The sequence below is a fragment of the Eretmochelys imbricata genome, chromosome 3 (assembly GCF_965152235.1).
Source record: "Eretmochelys imbricata isolate rEreImb1 chromosome 3, rEreImb1.hap1, whole genome shotgun sequence".
Lineage (NCBI taxonomy): Eukaryota > Metazoa > Chordata > Testudines > Cheloniidae > Eretmochelys > Eretmochelys imbricata.
In genome coordinates, this window is record NC_135574.1 from 69386176 (window position 1) to 69407182 (window position 21007).

Below are 21007 nucleotides of genomic sequence, written 5' to 3' on the forward strand. Positions count from 1 at the left end.
ACAAAAATCAGTATTTTCTCTTCATTCACAGCATGGCCGTACCCCTCTACATCTTGCTGCCTATAAGGGGCATCTCCGTGTTGTGCAGATTTTGCTGAAGGCAGGCTGTGACCTGGACATTCAGGATGATGTAAGTAGATGCAACCACTGTTCTACCAAGGGGCCTGCTCTTCCAATCAATGATTCAAATTCTGAACAGAGCTAGAGTTTTGCTTCTTAAAGGTGGGGATGAAATTAGAACAGAATCAGTCTCCCACCTATTCTAACTTTGAAGCATAACAAGTAAAACTGTATCAGAGTCATAGTAAAATTTAGAGTTTTAGATGAGTAGCTTGGTCCTTACTTTCAAGCTGTAGCAGAGCATTAAAAGATGCCTTTCTACTCCAGGCCTGAGTGAGTAGCAATAGAGGATGTTGCCTGCCATTTGGTACATACATGGAAATATGAGCTCATTTGTGTCACACGGGAGTCCCATTGAAACACTTTACGTGATACAATCTGCCAGAAATATTTGCAACAGAGAGGACTTCAAAAGGCAGAAGCTCTTCTCCAGAGAGCATAGGAAAATGAGCAATTGGCTTGAAGTACTGTACAGTACCACAGCAAATTGGCTACCAGTGTAATGCTTGCGGTATGAGTTATTCCTTGTGTCTCATAACCTGGGATGATAAATGAATAGTGTAAGTTATTTGTGATCATCCTTACGATTAGCAAATGATAGTTTTCAAAAAGTAAATCATTGGTATTTCTCAGTTTTTCTATAAAAACAGTGATAATGCTAGAGATGAATGCTAGAGAAAACGTTGCTTAGATGATGAGACATTGGAATTATTTGCATTATCAATTTGCATTATCTAACAAACAAGGAGTTAGGCTGAATTGTTTTTAACAGATTGAAATAAATTTGTCCAGATTCATTGTTGACTCCCGTTCACAGACTGTAATTTTGCCTCTAATTTCTTCTGTGGTGCTCCAACTCAGGATAGGAGTAATGACCCTGCTCCCAGGAGTCTTAACATTGTTACTTGTGTCTCTGACCCAAGAGGTCCATTCTACAAATGCTGCAGCACTTTGATGAAGATGCTCTAAGCTGATGGGAGAGAGCTTTCCTATCAGTTTAGTTACTCCACCTCTATGAGAGGTAGTAGCTACATCGGTGAGGGAATCTCTCCCACTGACATAGTGCTATCTACAGGGTGCGGGGGAGGGTGGAATTTAATGTCAGCGTAACTATGTTGCTCGGGGTGTGGATTTTTCATACCCCTGATCAATGTGGTTATACTGAAGTAAGTGTGTAGTGTAGATCTGACCTGAGTGATGTCCGCATAGTTGCACTATTTAGGTCACTATTTAGTGGTCAGCAAGGCCATGTGCTATGGTGCTTAGAATTCAGGACTAGGCATTAAGGGCCAGATATTTAAAGGTGTTAGGTGCCTGAATATGCAGATAGGAACCTAGTGTGATTTTTTTCAAAAGCACCTAGGTGCCTCTAATTCCCGTTGGGTGCTTCTGAAACTCCCGCTACGGCACCTATTTGAATCTTTAGGTGCCTAAATATCTTCAAAAATCTCACTATTAAACAGCTGGGTTCTATTTCCAGCTGTCACTTGACAGTGAAACTTAGGATAGTCTCTGGTAGGCTTGTAACCTTGATTTTTCTGCAACCGCTCTTGTACTAAGGGAGTTGCTCTTGAGTCAGTAATTCCATTTCCTAACCTCTCATTGCTACAGTTTGCATCTCTGTAAAATAGGGCTAATACCTGCTATACGGATGTATAGGGAGGCTTGATTAATTCATATTTGTCAAGTGTTTTTAGATCCTCCCCATGAATGGTGATGTACACAGTAAGTGCAGAGTATTGTTGTTATAACAAAATTACAGAAAGTATATAAGTACAGTCAGCTTTCCTGTAAGTAAAGTAACTACTCTGAGAATCCAAGTTATGCCAATTATTTGTTTACCAGGTGGGATTTTTGGGGGGAAAAAAGAAAATGAACTATTTTCTCAGTGGGACTTGCATTTTTTGAATGCTGTTATCACAAAATCTGTGCTATATGTACATCTAACATTGCATTCTGAAGAAACTGATAAAAGTAGGCATGCTGGGAAAATTGTAAATCGGAATTTATCATTACATCAGCCAAAGAGTGAGTCTTACTCCTCTGCAGATATATTCAGTTCATTCACTTTTCCTGTAACTTTCTCCAAGTCCTAGTTCACCACAGTGTGTTGCTGTACCAAGCACTGTAACTAATTTTAATAACAAACTAGAAATGTGGTTAATTATTGTGATTACATGTGCAAATTATCCTCCTGCAACTTTAAAAATCGGATCCATGTTCTATTTCATTTTTTTAAAAAGACAGGGGTAATCCAATAACAAAATTTTAATTTTGAGTTGAATATCTATAGCTAATTCATAAATGCAAGGACTAACTTTCCATCTGCCGCATGGCGAATAGAAGAGGATAATTCTAAATGTTGTGGAGAGACTAAAATACTAACTTCATGTTCTGCAGATGAAGTACTTTAAAACACTAAGAGACATGAGAATTAGTTGAAGAATGACCTCCAGTGGCCTGGAGTGGGATTATTATGAATTTCAACCTGTGGAAACCAGCTCTGTAGAGTATGCAACTCCAGGAACTAATTCTTTCCTTCTCCCTGCCAATCCTGCAAACTCTTACTGGAATGCTAATGCAAACTCTGATTGGTCAATGAGTATTCATACAGCACATACTTCAGAAATAGTCAAGGAGAAAGTTGCCCTGGTGAAAGGAATCAAGGAAGAAAAAGATGAGAAAAACCAGAGGAGAAAGGCTAGAAAGGAACCTAGAAGATCAGAAAGAGAGAAGGAGGTTAGAAATCTTGTGCATCAATCTTGCCTTGAGCTTCCCTCTGACATGGCTGCATGTACAATCTTGGATTGGCAGTTTGGCATGTTAGAGTTCCTAAAATGGTGCATGGTTGCATGGCTGGGTTTCATTCTTGATGCTTTGCATAAAATTATCTACCCCTCGTTTGACATCCCACTGAAAGCTTTCTGACTATCTCAATGGAAAGTATGTCATTTAAAAAAAAAAATGAAATTTTACTTCTGGGAGTCCCATGTGAAAATCTAAGTTGAAGAAACTAACACAAATGGGCCATAACCCAAAGTTTAAAATTATTTCAACCAAAATGTAAATATGCAAAGTGCCTTCTGTAGTTCCAATAACTGACTTTTTAATTTCCTTTAGTTATGTTTATACTTTCTTGCCTTGATCATTTCTGCTGGCCTTTTATCACTATTGTCCAAGATTAATATGCTTATTATTGTGATTTCATGATGATTCTCTCTGTTTAGCAAGGGAGAAGAGAGTAGTAAGTTCACATCAAATGCTTGAAAGCCATGAATGGTTGATTCAACTACTTTAGAATATTGAAATATTCAGATGCTATTCGGAGTACTGTACTCTTACTGATATAATTTTCCCTATTTTAAACCTTCCGATTTTAATTAGCAATATGCTAAAGAAACATTGCCGTTCACTCTTTGATTTCAAAGGTTAAAATTTTCCAAACTTAGCAGTTTTGTCTCAGGAGTGAAGATAATTATCTTTCTATTGATTTTTTTTTTTTTTTAATTCAACACTCCCGGGGCAGGATATTTTGTTCACAACAAATAATTTGACCAACTTGGGCAGTGAATGGTGTAAACAGCAAGATAGAGTGGTGGGAGAAGGCAACAAGTGAGATTGGAAGGAGTATCCAATCTTTCACCCTTAAAGGAGATGATAGCATTGATGGAGGCAGTAAAGAAGAGAATGTGACTGTTGAGGTTCTGGTAGATAATGGAAGAAGTGAAGTGCCTTGATTAGATCATGCTGAAGCACCAGTGGGATTCACAAACTAGGTGAATTCACAAACCTCTCAGCATGCTGGCTGTTCTGAATCCCATTCTTAGGTGCCTAACTCTCCTCTTGCATTGTATAGGGAGCCTGGGTCCCAAACTCAAGGTTATGAATTCCACTAGGAGATGAGGCAGGGGTGATGGATTCTTCCTAACAGCGAGAGGGGGCCATGAGGCCCCACCCCCTCCATGGCCCTGCCCCTGCCCCTCCTCTTTCCCCTGAGACCCCATCCACCAGCTAAGCAGAAGCTGGGTCAGGGAGCCCGGGCCCCTCCACTTGCCCTGGGTGAAGGGGCCTGAGAGCAGCCCCTGGCCCGATTCCCTGCTCCCAGGCCCCCCATCCAGGGCACATGGAGGCTCCACAGCTGCCAGCGCAGCTCTTAGCCTGACCCGGCTCCGGCTTCTGACCTGGGGGCAAGGCCTCAGGAGCTGAAGAGTCACAGCCGGGCCATAGTAAGAGTCACCCGGGCAGCTTTGGGGAGCCGCGGACCCTCCACCTGCCCTGGGCGGGGGCCCAAGGAGTGGGGACATGGGCCAGCAGCTGCTTTCGGGCCCCCCCCCATCCCAGGCAGGTGGAGGGTCCACAGCTGTCCAGGCTCCCTGTGCCTCTGACCCAAGCCAGGCTTCAGCTTCCAGCCTGGGCAGGGCCTCAGGGGGAAGAGGAGGAGCAGGGGGCCAGGCCCATCCGTCCACTTTCAAAAGTGGGAAGGCCATGGCCTCTTGGCCCCCCCTGTTCTGGGGCCCCTATGGCAAGATGCCTAAAAGTTAGGCCATGTCTATGCAAAAGCGGCACAGCTATGATGTGCTATTGTAGCACTGTAATGTAGATGTTTCCTACACTGTCAGAAGGGATTTCTCCATTGATGTAGTTAATCCACCTCTCTGAGAGGCAGTAGCTAGGTTAATGGAAGAATTGTTCCTCTGACCTACCTGCACCTACAGGTATAGGCTGACCGATGTCACACAGTGTGAAATTTTTCACAGCCCTGAGCAATGTAGATAGGTCAATATAATTTTTAGGTGTAGACCAGGCCTTAGGTGGTACAATGCTCAGTTCCCTTGTGAATCTAGCTCCTAAATGTTTCAGTTCAGGCAAATCTCCTCCATCATCGTGGTAAAGGTCGCACCTATACAACAGCACTATAATTCTCTTTTTTTCATTTTTACTGATCTTGCAGTCTGCAAACTGTCCCTTGTAAGCAAGTCACTTACAAACAAGATCATAAAGTGTTTGCTTCAGATTTATACACTTAACTGATTGTCTACAAAATCAATATGCACTATAGGTATTGTTTTTCTAACAATTTCCAGAACAGTATCCTGTCACGCATTCTAGAATGCTCACTGTTAAAGACAGGGCTCGGGCAAGTGCTCTTTGGAGACGAGATATTTTTTAATAAAAGAAAGAGATAGGCAATGTGAAAAATGTAAATGCAGAAAGAGAAATGTGAGTCAGTGATTACACTGCTTTGAAAGCTCAGACTCTGCACTTGCAGAGAGAAGCTGATGCACAAAATAAAAGCAACCAAACAAAAATTTTCAGTTGACCACATAAAGGCATCCTGATATTAGCTTTGTCCTAAAAGACAAAATAGTTTCACTAGAATTCTACAAATGGGGGGAAAGGCAGGTTAAAACAATATATGTATTCAGTATAATATATATCTTTTAGGTGCTCTATAACTTAAGGAGAAAAGTCTTCTATAATATCAAGGGTCCTGCAAATGACTGAGAACCTTTGAGTAAAATTAGTCTCTTTGTGCCTTTGAGTAGAATATGATTAGGATCAAAGTGGTAACACAGTTTAATTCAAATCTGAGCACACGTGGCACTTACATTTCCGTGATCCAACCTTCAATAAGTGAGCACTCTGTGTTTGGAGAATGCTTTCACTACCTGGAGACAATCTAAGCAAGCTGGCCCATGTTGCCTGGTGGCAGAGTGGGATGCTTGGAGAATGGCTTGGTCCCAAGCTGGATCAGCTGCTGCAGCCGTGAAAAGTGAGCTTATCTGCTTTTCAGCTATTGGTTTCTTTTTAATTAAAGTGAAATGTTCACAGGAGTAGCTGTTATCTCCCAAAAGCCAGTAAGTTAAATGTCTGTTTAATTAACTGCAATTACTTTAATTGGGTCAGAAGAGAAATAGGAAAAAATAATGTAACAACAAAAATGAATTGAGTTAGCACTATGAGAAGATCCTTATTTAAAGCTACAATGGGTCCACTCCATTCTTGTCTCCCATTTGAACTCTGTCACACAGAATGTTTCAGACCTTTAAGGCAAATGCTGTTTCACTGTATACTTCACTGTATACTTTATTATCATGTCTTTCACAGTTTGGGCCTTGTAAATGTGTCATAGCAATAGTAAATGATGAATTGCTTTCTATTTTAATGATAGAATAAACTGGTCTGTGCATCATTCATACTACTCAAGTTAATATTATGCTGCATTAGCAATATCGGTGGCAGCCTAGAATGCTGTGACATTGTTGGATCTTCTCACAGACTTCAAGGCCAGAAGGGACCATCATGATCATCTAGTCCGACCACCTGCACATTGCAGGCCACAGAACCTCACCCACCCACTCCTGAAATAGACCCATAATCTCTGGCTGAGTTACTGAAGTCCTCAAATCTTGACTTAAAGACCAAGTTACAGAGAATTCACCATTTACTCTAGTTCAAACCAGCAAGTGATCCGTTCCCCATGCTGCAGAGGAAGGCAAAAACCCCCAGGGTCTTTGCCAATCTGACCTTGGGAAAATTCCTTTCTGATCACAAATGTGGCAGTCAGTTAGACCCTGAACATGTGGTTGCCGCATAATAATAGTTGTCAATAAATACATGACCCATAAAATTGTAATGAGATATAGTCTCTTAGGGTTATTTCAGTTTAGGGGTTTTTGATTACTTTTTTTTTTATTTTGGCTTTAATTTAAGGAAATATGGAAGAGTTCAGACATATTTAAAATACTCAGTATTACCAACTCTTGCAATACCTGGTGTTTTTCTTAAGGTCTCAGATCCTGGAGCCATGTAAATATATGAGAATCTTAGCTTTTGTTTAAAAAAAATTCTAGCTTTCACAGTAGTGGAGAAAAGCTTGAAAACATGAGCCCTGGAGCCACAAAACACAGAAAAGAAATAGTTAACCCAAAATGTATTATTTTAAAAATCAGCCTCATGATTTTAAACCAATTTCATCATTTATTGGCGGCATTTTTGAATGCTTAGGGTTGGCAATACTGCTGTAAAAATTAATGTCTTCAATCTCACTAGAAAAAAACAGCCCCCTTAAGAACAATTTATAACTCACCTGCCAGTTGTCTAGCACCCTCTGTACGGGAGCAAACTATTCAATTATTCAACTACCCCAATTATATTCAGTTATCTGGATCTAAATACTTGCAGTCAAGTATGACAAAAACATGGCAATCTTCACTTTTTAGTGTTTTATTATAGTCTGTCATTATCTGGTTACTGATTGTATCAGACAAGTCATTTTTGTGATTATTACTTCTCGCTGTCTCCAGACTTTCCTTTTCTGTACACATTCCACATTTCTTCTATTCATTTGTTTTGGCAAACACCATGTAGGTGAGCTGGACTGTACAGGATTCCCAGTCTGGGAAGCGAAAGGCTCTGACTGGTAATCAGAACCAGGTCTCCTGTATGGTACTGTGGAACGTCTTTTCTCTCTCACTGTGTGGCTGAGATCATGGAATTTGTTTCAGCACCACAGACTCAAAATAGCTGCAGAGAATGAACAAACCAGCACAAAGATAAGATCTTGTAAGACTGATGTAATGAGATACAACTAAGAGATCTTAATTCTATGCCCTTTTCTTCCCTAGATATTGTTGGTCCTTGGAAGTATGGAACGAAAATTAATGTTAAACTGGCTATCTAGTAATGCTGTAATAATTTTTAAACTAGGTGCTAAGTAACCCCCATATTGCATCTGGGATAGTCTTCTGGTGAGAAGTTGTAACAATGAGCTGTAGGTGTTTTCAGGAATTAAAGATACTAAACTGTTAGTCTGCAATAGTAAACCATATAATGGTTCCATTACTCTTGGAAACCTTAATGATTGTAGTTTATTGGTATTGCTTTCAACAACAGCCAATATTTGAATGGTATGCGTGATGTAAATATAGTTACAGTATATGGAATGTGTGTATGATATCTGTATAAAGTATGTGTATATTTATATGGATTCAAAATTAGATGGGACAGGCACTGATTAAAATAAATTGCTTCTTTTTACAGGGTGATCAGACAGCCTTGCACCGAGCTACTGTTGTAGGAAATACAGATGTAATAGCAACTCTCATTCAAGAGGGTTGCGCTTTGGACAGACAAGACAAGGTAATGAGAAGACCTGTTGGATAATAACTGCACTAGACTGTAATATTATCATTCTTTGGAATATGCTGTTTAGAATTTATACTCTGGAGTAAACCATTTAATTTGAATTTAATAGCAATTATGCAGATAAGAAACCCCACTTCCCTTTGGAAATATACTCCTGTTTTACTTACATTTGACATAAGTAGATCATCTCTGAGCCAGGAGTCTGACTTTCTCCTCATGATGCTGATTGTTGGCAATATGATAAAGACCACAGGCTTCAAAGGAAACACTGGGAATCAGCCAGCTAGTGAGGCAGCGTGTAGTGCTACTAAGAAAACTTAGTTCAGTGGAGGCTGAGCAGTGCTGTTTGTTAAGCAAAGATACGAACTGAATGTCTGTGAAGGAACCATGTTGATACCTCTTCAGAGGTATCATTAGTTAGGGAGGGAATCATTTCTTTGTCATTTGCAACTGGAAGTCATTTACCTGATATAATCAGAGATGCTTCTGCCCAACTAAGTAATATATATGTGGCCAGACAGGGCAATAAAAAGTGCTGGTTGCTTAGCAACATAATGTACCACTACCCCGTCAAGTTGACTCCCAATATATTTCTAGACTAATCAGATAGAGAATCAAGTTAAATAGTACCCTGGGGGCAACAATACATAGGGTAGTGCTGCAATATTGATTCTCTAGGAAGTGCTTTGGACTGTAGAGAAAACATGAGCTAAGTAGGTCTATACGTGAAAGCTCATATTCTACTTCAGATTTTATTTAATCCACATTTTAGATAAGGCTATTAATAAAAGCCAGTATCTACTAACCACACACTCACACACACACACACATTCTCTCTCTCTTTCTCTGCTTAGGTCAGAAGCTGAGCTCTAGGCAGAGGGAGACATCCAAAACTATAAAGCAAAAGCCTTCCATGGGGTTTGCTTTACTAGCCACCTCTATGAGGTTTCAGGAGAGTCTTCTCCCCAGCCCTTGAACTTCCTTGGTGTCTGCAGACCCAGCAACAAAATGAAAGTAAAAAGTCTGATAGGACCCTTACCCCTCTCCGGGATGGTATTTGGATACCCTTTTCACCCCCAGATCTTATTTTTTGCCTTCAGTCCTGTAGCACAAATGTATGTGCCCTGGTGAGAATTCACTGCATTTCTCAACTATGCACAGTGTAAAAACCCATTGCCATGTACGTATGGGGAAGGAAAGCAAGCCAAAATAGGGAAAGAATGGGTTAAAGAATATTTAGATAAATTGTATATATTCAAGTCAGCAGGCCTGATGAAATTCATCCTAAGGTACTTAAGGAAATAGATGAGGCAATCTCAGAACCACTAGCGATTATCTTTGAGAACTCATGGAGGACATCTGAGGTCCCAGAGGACTGGAGAAGAGGAAACATAGTACCTAAGTTCCCCTAGCATTTAAAAGGGAAACAAAGAGGACCCAAGGAATTACAGACGAGTCAGCCTAGCTTTGATACCTGGAAAGATACTGAAAAAAATTGTTAACCAATTTGAAAGCAAAGGATAGAGGATAATAGGGTTTAAGGAACAGTTATCTGGTTTGCTGTCAGACTGGGAGAGTGTATCTATTGGGGTGCATAGGGGCCTGTTCTGGGTCTGGTACTAATCAATATTTTCATTAATGACTTGAATAATGAAGGAGAGAGTGTGCTTATAAAATCTGCAGATGAGACCAAGATGGGAGGGGTAGAAAGCATTTTGGAGCAGAGGATTAGAATTGAAAACAACCTTGACAAATTGGAGAATTGGTCTGAATTCAACAAGATTAAATTAAATAAAGACAAGTGCAAAGTACTACACATAAGAATGAAAAACAACTACAAAATGGGGAATAACTGGCTAAGCAGCAGTACTGCCTGAAAAGGACCTAGGGGGTTACAGTGGATCACAAATTCAATATGAGTCAACAGTGTGATGCAGTTGCAAAAAAGAGGCTAAAATCATTCTAGGGTGTATTAACAAGAGTGTTGTATGTAAGACATGGGAGATAACAGTCCTACTCTACTCAGCACTGGTGAGGCCTCATGTGGAGTACTGTGTGCCGTACTTTAAGAAAGATGTGGACAAACTGGAGAGAATCTAGAGAACAAGAAAAATGATAAAAGGTTTAGCAACCTGACCTATAAGGAAAGGTTAAAAAAACTGGGCATGTTTAGCCTTGAGAAAAGACTGAGGGGGGGACCTAATAACAGTCTTCAGATATTTTAAGGGCTGGTATAGAAATGATGGTGATCAATTGTTCTCAGTCTGCACTGAAGGGACGACAAGAAGTAATGGACTTAGTATGCAGCAAGGATGATTTAGCTTAGATATTAGGAAAAACGTTCCAACTACAAAGTGCTGGAACAGGCTTCCAAGGGAGGTTGTGTAATTTCCATCATTGAAGGCTTTTAACAGATTGCACAACCTGTCACGGATGGTCTAGGCTTTCTTGGTCCTGTCTCAGTGTAGTGGGTTGGACTAGAGAACCTCTCAAGGTCCCTTCCAGCCCAGCATTTCTATGATTCTATATAAACACCACCACAGTCATCAGTTAAATCATACTGTATGGAACTTCATAGAGAATTCCCATCACCTTTTGTTCCAAATACAGGTCACTAAAGGACAATTCTTGATTAGCTGTTACTATCTTTAGGGCTTATAGTCTTTCTGCGACAGCCACTGGAAGACAAGTTAATCACAAACACATGAACAGGTCTAATTCTAACTGTTGAAAAGGAAACCATCTACATCATAGGCTGCAATTCCCACCATCTCTTGCAGATGAAAGGATGCCAACAAAGAAAAGCAATGGAGCACATACTGCACACATGTCAGTATAATGTTATGCTTGGTTAGGAACTCAGGGGTTGGTGAACTAGAGGCAGGGAGGGTTGAAAGTAGGAGGATGCCCATGGAAGTTGTTTAAGCCTAGGTCTAGCATACATATGCCTATCCCCAAACAGAATTAGATAGCAAGAAAAGGGAATGATTTTTAATGCCCAAAGAGGGGTACAGCACTTACATTCTGAATGTAACATTCCTGTATGTGTGGACACAACACCCTAAACTGCTGCTCTTGTGTGTGTGCTCTTCAGGATGGGAATACAGCGCTTCATGAAGCATGTTGGCATGGATTCAGTCAGTCTGCCAAACTGCTCGTTAAAGCAGGCGCTAATGTTCTTGCCAGAAACAAGGTGAGATGCATGTAGAAAGAGCTTTCAGTTCCGATGTAAAATGGCTGTTTCTCATTGGTGGTGATCTCTGGTAATGGCATTTCTCAACAGGTGGTGGTCTAGTTCCTCGTGGGATTTCTCATTCTCTTTGAATTAATTATGCCTGGATGATTCCACTGCAACCATGAGGAAATTTTGTATTGTGACAGCTGAAACAGGAGGAGCTCAGTAATCCTTTGAATGATACATTAATTATGGCTGAAGAACACTGGAATTCTTAGAGAAACCTCTGCTGTGTCCTAATTTATATTGAGTGGATTCATTGTGATGGGCATGATTAAAATGAATATTAATTGAACTAATAGGGAAATAGCATTAAAATCCAATTTATCAGAAGTTACAGTCAAATGAATGCATAAACCACAAAACAAGGAAAACCGTATAGCTTTTGTTACAATGTTTCCATTAATGTACCAGGATTTAGTCTTGTTAAAAATTTGTGAGGAACTCCAAGTGTCTCTCTCTTTCTATTATAATATCTTATGAGCAATTCAGGAGAACTGAATATATGACCCACCAGAACTGCAAACAAGATATTTTATAACACAAACATAGAGTACCAAGTGAGGACTGTAAAATTATATCATAAATTGGTGCAATATACCGTGACATAAACAATTTTGCTAAGATCAAAATGAAATACCCTTGGGAGATTTTTTTCCCCACTCACTAGTCAAAAGGTTAATGGAATAATCTGAAAACCAGCAAGGGGCAATATATGCTAAATTAAGGTTGGGAATGTTCAGCCAGTTGAGCAGTCAGATTTCATGGACATCACTATGTGTTGTTACAGGCAACAGGAATGTAGAGCTTCTATACTTGGTGCCACAAGTCCTCCTTTTCTTTTTGCGAATACAGATTAACACGGCTGCTACTCTGAAACCTTATTTTACCTTGTAATTTTCCTTTAAAAAACGTTCCATACAATTTCAGTAAACATGTCTATAAAACTGTGAAATAAGCCAACAGTTCAAAAGAACTACAGTTGGTAAAACTAAACTATACAATGACAGGTTTCAGAGTAACAGCCGTGTTAGTCTGTATTCGCAAAAAGAAAAGGAGTACTTGTGGCACCTTAGAGACTAACCAATTTATTTGAGCATAAGCTTTCGTAAGCTACAGCTCACTTCATTGGATGCATCATTATGGCAAACATTATTCTGTGAGATCAGTACTAGCATTTTTACATCCGTGAACAGTCTGTAGCTTTCCGGTCATATTTAGGAGGCTGGGAAATCAGAGGTGTCTTTTTCCAAATCAGTACAACTTGAGTCCAGTTCCTGTCACTAAAGTCAATGGGAGTTTTGCCATTCAGTAGGAGCAGGAGCCAGGTCCACTCTTTGAGCTCTAAGTTCCCTGTGCTTCCTCTGTAATTTTTGTGAATTTCTACCAAAGTGCTGCAGCCTCATTTCTCTGCCTTGCTGCTCGAATTTACACTTCTAACAGATAATAATGAAAGAACTGTACAGGCTCTTCAGAGAATAACCCAAGGGAAAAAATCTCTTCATTTAACTTTGTTCAGAGAAAAAAAAATCTGTAATGCCTGCTACAGTTCAGAGACTTGTATTCAGAACTGCACTACACAGTAATGTTGAATCAAAGACTTAAGACTCCTCTAAGAGTTCTTCCAATTCAAAATGTGCAAGCGATGACTGGTGTTTGAGCAGTAGGTGAGACATGAAAAGGAGGATAATTGGGAGGAGAATGAAAAAGAAGCAGGGAGCCTGATAATGCCTAAAACCCTTTTACTTGAGCTGATCACATTTTCAGATCCAAGCAAACCTATTGCAGGCTCAACGACAAAGATCAACAAAACAAATATTCTAAGGACTTGTCTACATGTGTGTGTGGGTGTGTGCTTTTGGATTAAGTTTGTGCACATTAACAGCTGTGGAATAACTATTCCGAAATAATTGTATCCATACAGCTTTTACTACATACTTCCCTCTTAATCATTGTGCACACGCAGCACTGACTTCTTTTGAAATAAGCTCTCAACATATCAGGCAGGTATCCCATGGTGCTTTTCCCCACTGCTGGTCTCTATGTATTCTGGGATTTTTCTGATGGTGCACTATAGGATACCCTCCTGAAGCCACTAGAATTCTGTGACTTGGGGTTCACAGCAGCAGATTTCCAGGATTCCTTTCCTCGTCTCCCATGGTTCATGTCTTTTGCAAGTCAGCCCGTTTTCAAACTGCTGTCAGCCAGCATGGAGTGAAGCAATGCAGTCAGGGATACCATCGGAGGGACTGAAAAATTAATCTAGAATGCAGATGTGTCCACACAAACCTTCTTCTGCACTAACTTACTTCAAAATGAACTCAAGCCATTTTCAAAGTGGATTGTCCAATTTACACTAACTGGCCAGTTAATTTGAAAGAAGAATTGTGTCATGTGGACAGAGCCCATTTTATTGAAAAAACAAGCAAAAAATTGCAGTTAGTATAAAATAACCCTGCCTCACTGGTGTAGACAAGCCCTAAACTCTCAGGCCAACAAAACCCCTCAGCCCTTCAGAAGAATAAACACACAAACTTTTCCACATGTGAACTTCCACCTGTAACAAAACTCATCTTTGCTTTTCTCTGGACCCTTAGTAACTCACCAAGTTCTTTTCCTATTTCTGCCTGAAGACTTTCATGCATTGTAAATATACAAGCTCTCTACAGCCTAAAACCATCACTCTACCCCCATTATCTATACATGTGCTGATTTCCATAACTACCCTAATAGACTGGAAATAGCTTTGACCCTTGATTACCTAACAGACCACAGGAATTCAAACATACTTTCATTCAGGAATTAAAGTACAAAGCCATGGAGCAGCATGTTTCTTTGTGCAAAGAAACAGGAATTACATTTATAAGACAAATGTAACCATGTGCATATTTACTCACACTGTGCCCATAAACACGCACATATATGCATATGTGAGCTGACAGCCCCTCCAGGTGTAAACAGGAGAGCCGGGCATTCCATGAGGGATCCCGGGGTCTAGAATTCACTTCCACCTTTGTTTTGTCAGAGCACAAATGTGGAGACCTTCAATGAGACACACGTTTATTGAGATGGGGTGGTAGTGTTTGCTTGCTTTGTTTTTTGACTTATGTCCATTTTCTAAAGATGGCTTTTGTATTTTTCTGTCTCTTTCCTAAGGCAGGTAACACACCTCTGCACTTGGCCTGCCAAAATAGCCATTCCCAAAGTACTCGTGTTTTGTTACTTGGAGGATCTCAGGCAGATCTCAAAAATAATGTAAGCTTAAAAAAATAAATTTTTTAAAATGATTCTTCTTCTTCAGCTTGTGGAAATACAGCTTTCAAAATATCAAACTTTGCCTTTCTGTTTGTTATGAGGGCTGGGAGGAAAATAACAACTAAGTGACTAAACAGTGGGGTTTAAAAATGTTTTGTGATAAGACTAATGAAGGTTTTACTTATAACCGTTTTGAAGTGGGAGGGGGACAGAAAAATTAAAGATGTATGCATTGTTTTCTGCTGTTACATGCACCTGAACGCAAGCTATCCTTGGTTGCTCATTTTGAAGACAGAGAATCATAGAATATCAGGGTTGGAAGGGACCTCAGGAGGTCATCTAGTCCAACCCCCTGCTCAAAGCAGGACCGATCCCCAATTAAATCATCCCAGCCAGGGCTTTGTCAAGCCTGACCTTAAAAACTTCTAAGGAAGGAGATTCCACCACCTCCCTAGGTAACGCATTCCAGTGTTTCACCACCCTCCTAGTGAAAAAGTTTTTCCTAATATCCAACCTAAATCTCCCCCACTGCAACTTGAGACCATTACTCCTTGTCCTGTCATCCGCTACCACTGAAAATAGTCTAGATCCATCCTCTTTGCCCCACCCGAATACTGTAATAGAAGTCTGCAGGTGGAGTCCTCCCCTGTGTTTGAAAAGTGGAAATCTTTAGAGGGTTCTGTAAGAGTCCAAGGAAATTCTTCAGAGACACTCCTTGGGAGGGGCTCATCTATCAAACCAAAGAACTTCACATGGTTTTGAATTTTCAAACTGCTTTCCTCCCTTTATTGGGGATCTGGCATAAAACAGGAACAAAACAAAACAAAAATTGGAGCCAGATATACCTGAGTTTAAACATAGCAAAGCCTGCAAAAGAGCACTGTACTCTAACTGCTTGAGGCCTTGCGTTTTGCATCCATTATAGAATTTCCAGCCCATGTCCAAGAACTTTGTGAATTGTGTGTGTCTATATTGGTGACCCTGTTGTAGAAGGTCATACGAGTCCCATTTTAATTATGTTGAGATACTATAAAAAGTTCACATTAGTTTTGATTTCAGTAGAACCAACCAACTCATCTAGCACACATGCAATAAAAAGGCAACACAGAAATAGAAAGGGGCATTTCCTTGCCTTGACTGGAATTCACACCCCCGCTCTGGATATTGCTAAATCTTTCCAGCCATGATTATTCATTCTTTACCAAATAGCATGTGGTGTATTAGAACTGGCTTTTCAAAAAAGTCCCTAGGATATGCTACTTCCTGACCCCTCCTACCAGGCATAATTTCTCCACCACCTCTCCATCCACTTCCTCTACTAAGTAATTTTAGCATTGTTTGAAGCAAATGTTTTCCCCATTTGTTTCAGGTTGATAATGGTGTAATGCTTGAGATGTGTTGAAGGTCTAGGGCAGTCAATACCCTTTCCAAGTTAACAGTGCTCGGGGGAGTGGATCAGCATTTATGTCGCACTCCCCATCAGTACCCAGCCTGAGCCAGAGAAGCTAATGATTCAACCAGTGGACCAAATTCGGTGATGAATCCTGGTCACATGCCACCTGAGGCATATTGCACATATGCTAAGAAGAAGTTAACAGTGCTGGCTATATATAAGGAACATAGGGCCAGAACCTCAATGGAGCTATGACAGTTTATACCAGCTGAAAATCTAGTCCATAGCTTCCTTGAGATACATCCTCTGCACTTCCCCATTGTACAATAACAGAAACAGTTGCTTGGTTTCACTGGCTTTCCATACAAATTCAGAGGTAAAAATATAAAGCAGCTAAGCCATTTGATCCCAAAAAACAATTAAATAAAGATGCTTCTATGTCATTCACCACATCTCCAGTTCAGTGTTAAATAGCTTACTTCATCCCCAAACACCCTGACAAGCATTAGCTTTTCTATTGTGACTACATGCTTAGAGCTTTATTTCTGTTTGCAGGCAGGAGATACCTGTTTGCACGTTGCTGCTCGTTATAATCACTTGCCCATCATTAGGGTACTCCTCAGTGCTTTCTGTTCTGTCCATGAAAAGAACCAGGTCAGTGCATGAACTATTCACTGCAGCCAGGCACCCTTTTTATAAGGCTAATAACTGAAATGAGGGACCATTGATCACATATGGGGCCCACTGTAAATACTCCCTTTTAATGTTCATTTCACTGTAATCTAAAGATACCTGGGCTTCTAAGAATAGCCTTAAAGAAATGGGGTGCCTGTGGTTTGTTATCATTTCAGAACATGTTGCTGCATTTACATTTCTAATTTATAACATTTTCTATTTATTATGCTATATAGAAATATATTTCTGTTTTTTTTTTAAATGGGAAACAGGAGTGAACTAGTGGTTAGAGCAGATTGTGATCACTAGGTGTGATCACACTGGGCAAGACACTTCGCCTCTTTGTGCCTCAGTTTACTCCCCGGTAAAGGAGGGATCATAATATTACCTGCCTCACAGAAGTGTAGAGAGGCAGAACTGGTTAATGTTTGTAAGGCGATTTATGATGCTACATAAATTACATTTTTATTAACATTTTGTAGTATATTCTCTATTTGTCCAGTCCTTATTGCTTTAGTGGGAAGCAAAAACATGGAAAATTCAAGGAAAACTTGTGTTAAGTACAACGGAATGATTAAGCTACATGAGGATTAACCATCCAGGTTTATTTTACAGGAGAAACAAGCAAATGCTGCCCCAACTGAACAGCTTAGCTGGGTGGTACAACAGAATGGATTAGTGCATTTAAAAAAATGTACTAAATCTGCTAAGAAAAATAATTTATATGGTACTTTACAAACTAATGTTACTGAGACACTTTCCGTATAGGCATAGTGCAGGATCATACTTATGTTTTCTGATTTGTATGTACAATGTTGTTTTTCAAATGGAAAATATTACAGCAAATTGAATGGGTTTCAGCCAATTTAAATTGGCTATGCAATTTCATACATTAATATGCAGTATTGTTTAGGGGGATGAATTTAGTTGCTTGTGAGTTACTGAGTGATGATATTGACTAGGATTAGCATGGTACAAGCAGAAACCATTCTGCCTGTACTCCACAATATTACCCAGACAGCCTAAAGCTGACCTGTAACATATCTGTCTTCAGTGCCAGATTCTCCTAAATTGTTGCTGGCAAGCATATGTTATCTGTGTTGCATGTGTTCAGTGGTACCAAAGTTGTTTTTCATTTGTACTTGCAATACATGTCCAAAGGTGAAGTGAATGCTCTAGTGCTCTGACCACGTATATATTGTGTAATCACTTAGGTTGCTATGTTCTAAGAGTTGTTTTAAGAAACATCAACATATCAAGTAAAAAACAAACTGTCTTATTGCAGTTTATCCAAGATCATTTTCCAGCCTGTCAAGTTCAAGAAGTGGCTCATATGTTCATAACACCAGGGCATCGAAGTCCAGATAATCAAACCTATAAAACTGTCACAGAGATGAGGATACACTATAACATTCTGCCCTCAGCAATGTTGCACCCCTGCATTTGAGGACAGATTTGGGTCAAGCGCTTTTGGGTCTCCAACATAATTTTCCTCTGTGAGCATATTCACATGGATCAGTTAATTTAATAGGAATATGGCTAATCCCAACCCTAGCTGCCTTCCTCAAAATGATGTGATTTAGCCCAAATCTTAGTCTGCCTCTCTGTTGATCAGTCCTTATTAAAGTTCAGTTCATGTCACTACATTTGGACCTACTGAACCATAAAGGGGCACAAAGAAACTGGAAATGCAGTACATACAAATCAAAGATGTCTGCTAGCATGTTGTATTCTACTTTGTAAATTTCAGACTGGAGATACTGCACTTCATGTAGCTGCTGCTTTAAATCATAAAAAGGTGGTCAAACTCTTACTGGAAGCAGGGGCTGATGGGTCAATTGTCAACAATGTAAGTACAGGCAGAATTACTTTGATTCTTTATGATAATGTTTCAGAGATATTTTCTGCAGATTTTTCAAATGTTGGCTGATAATATGTAGACATTAGCTGTTAAGTAAATTAAAATGCTTGATTATTTTATACAAACACACACACAACTCTTTGACTTTAGGGGAGATATTTCAGAAATTTATTTTTTTGATGCTAGTTGAAGGAAATAATGTATTTTTTTTTCTTTTCAGGCAGGTCAGACTCCTCTAGAGGTTGCTAGACAGCATGATAATCCTGACGTTGCTCTTCTCCTTGCTAAGGCACCACAGGTACATTATAAATGTCTTTATTAGTAACAAACCCCAGAGCACCCTTTGGCAGGAATGTTCTTGGATAGCTCCTGGAGCGCACACACCGCGGCAGTTGGGTTCCAGTGTTGCTAGGGTTCCACCGCCTTAAATGCCCACTTGTGCACTGATGTGCAGGGCAAATTAGAAGAGTGTGTCCCCCTAAAAAGGCTCTGTGGGATAGCAAATAAATAAGCTTGTCTCATTACCCAGTTTTTGTAATAAGACAGTGGAAAAAGTGATGATGTTATTGATTGGAAATGCCTCCTTGCTTCAGGTCTTACGCTTTAACCGTGGAAGAAGCCTTAGAAAGAAGAGAGAAAAACTCAAGGAGGAAAGACGAGCTCAGTCTGTACCAAGAGATGAGGTGGTACAGAGTAAGGTACAGCCAAGCATTTCCAGCTTAATGTGTTAAAAGGCAGGGAAGACTGACCTAGCGATTACAAGAAAATCCTTCAGCACTGAATTCACCTTTTGTGTAGCTGTGCAGCAGGCACCTGGAGAAACACACAGGTCCCTGACTGCAACCAATCCTATATAAGTTTCCAGCTTTATAATTCTTAGGGATGCTCAGAGCAAGGTATACTGTTAACCCTGGCCAGCGCAGTGCATCTTGCATTGCTGTTGAAGACCCTCTGGTGGTGATTCTCTATGCACTACTGTGCAAAACAACTTAAAATTAGGGATGTAGCAAAGACAAGCCCTCACAACTCCCTGTCTCTGTTTTAAATAGGGCAGTGTGTCAGCTGCTGAGGATACTCACAGCAGTGACCAGGTGCCTCAGAAGAAAGGAGATCTGAAAGATGAACCACGGTCAACTTCACCAGAGCCCAAAGGAAAGAATAACAAAAAGAAAAAGCCCAGAGAAAAGGTACCAATAAATTTAAAGTAACAGAGAGGGACTACTGTTAAACAATACAGAGTTCCCATCTCCTAGCAAAGGGGTAAGTACACCATCTCTCCAGCCTTCCGGTCTGAGACAGGAGTCAGCTAATTTTCTCAGATTCCAAGCAGCAGTCATTTATTGGGTTGGTTTTTTTTTTTGTAAATTGGGGAATGTTGTGTGTGTTTCAGATTTCAGCACTCTCAGACCCTGCTTCACCAGCTGACCAGCAGACACTCCTTGGTCCGCAGCAGAGCTTACCTAAGCATCGTAGAAGTAAACATCGTTGCTCATCTCCACCACCCCCACATGAGTTCAGAGCCTACCAGCTTTACACACTGTATCGTGGAAAGGATGGTAAAGTAATGCAGGTAAACAAGCTATCACAATCAAAAATCAGTGAAGTACAAGTGCCAACTGGATTTGAGCACAGTTAGGAAATGAAACAGAGATGGCCTCTGACTATGTATTATGTTGTTAATTCTTCAGTTTGTTGTATGGGATTCACCAGTATTTTAGAATGAAGCCTGGCAACAGTAAGGTGGTTTGATGCATACCATGTGGTGTAAGTTTAAGAGGTTTTGATAAATGAAGCATTTTCTATTTGTAGACAAGGTGCACACAATGATTGAAAATGACACTAGAATCTTGCAAGTTTCCACTTTGGAATGTTATTACCTATTTCCAGTAGGAAAAGCTAGAAGCTTTATAAATGAAAAGAAATGCACAGTCTCTGCCCTGAAGAGTTTACAGTCCAAACAGAAAGCCTGAATATGTGCAATACCTTTATGTTTCAGTTTCTTCTCTTTACTAAATTGTGTCTATTGGAGTTCAAGAATTACTAGAGGCTGGGTTTAACATACTGTTGCCCCTTTTTGACTTGTAAGGTTAGCCAAAATTCAGGGTCTTGCAAGCTGTTTCCCTAAGAAGAAATTGATGTCAGGTATTTCTTTGATACAATCCTGCTTACTTACAAATAACGAACAAAGACCTTTCTCTGTGAACACAAGAAGAATTAAACAGGCTTGCTGCTTGCTTGTGTCTCCTTCTGTGGTGTTTCTCCTACTTTTTCTCAGACATGTCCCTGTACTAAAACAATATGCAGCAAAGCCCCTGAACCC

General features: G+C 40.1%; 2 protein-coding genes across 6 annotated transcripts in view; one reads left to right on the top strand and one right to left on the bottom strand.

Annotated features, from left to right (window-relative positions):
• ANKRD6 (ankyrin repeat domain 6) overlaps nt 1–21007 on the top strand; it is a 165049-nt gene that overhangs the window by 134797 nt on the left and 9245 nt on the right. The window contains exons 4-13 of the mRNA XM_077812816.1: nt 32–130; nt 8164–8262; nt 11363–11461; nt 14660–14758; nt 16707–16805; nt 18577–18675; nt 18908–18985; nt 19281–19385; nt 19737–19874; nt 20078–20257. Coding sequence (XP_077668942.1) covers nt 32–130; nt 8164–8262; nt 11363–11461; nt 14660–14758; nt 16707–16805; nt 18577–18675; nt 18908–18985; nt 19281–19385; nt 19737–19874; nt 20078–20257 — 1095 coding nt within the window. The remainder of the gene's footprint in view (nt 1–31; nt 131–8163; nt 8263–11362; nt 11462–14659; nt 14759–16706; nt 16806–18576; nt 18676–18907; nt 18986–19280; nt 19386–19736; nt 19875–20077; nt 20258–21007) is intronic.
• LYRM2 (LYR motif containing 2) overlaps nt 1–21007 on the bottom strand; it is a 63638-nt gene that overhangs the window by 23781 nt on the left and 18850 nt on the right. Inside the window, exon 4 of one of the 5 annotated variants that reach the window (XR_013345599.1) lies at nt 18830–19176. The exons of the other annotated variants lie outside the window; for them this stretch is intronic. The gene's annotated coding sequence lies outside the window, so the exon portion shown is untranslated. Of the gene's footprint in view, nt 1–18829; nt 19177–21007 lie in introns of those variants that run through there. 5 annotated transcript variants of the gene reach the window in all.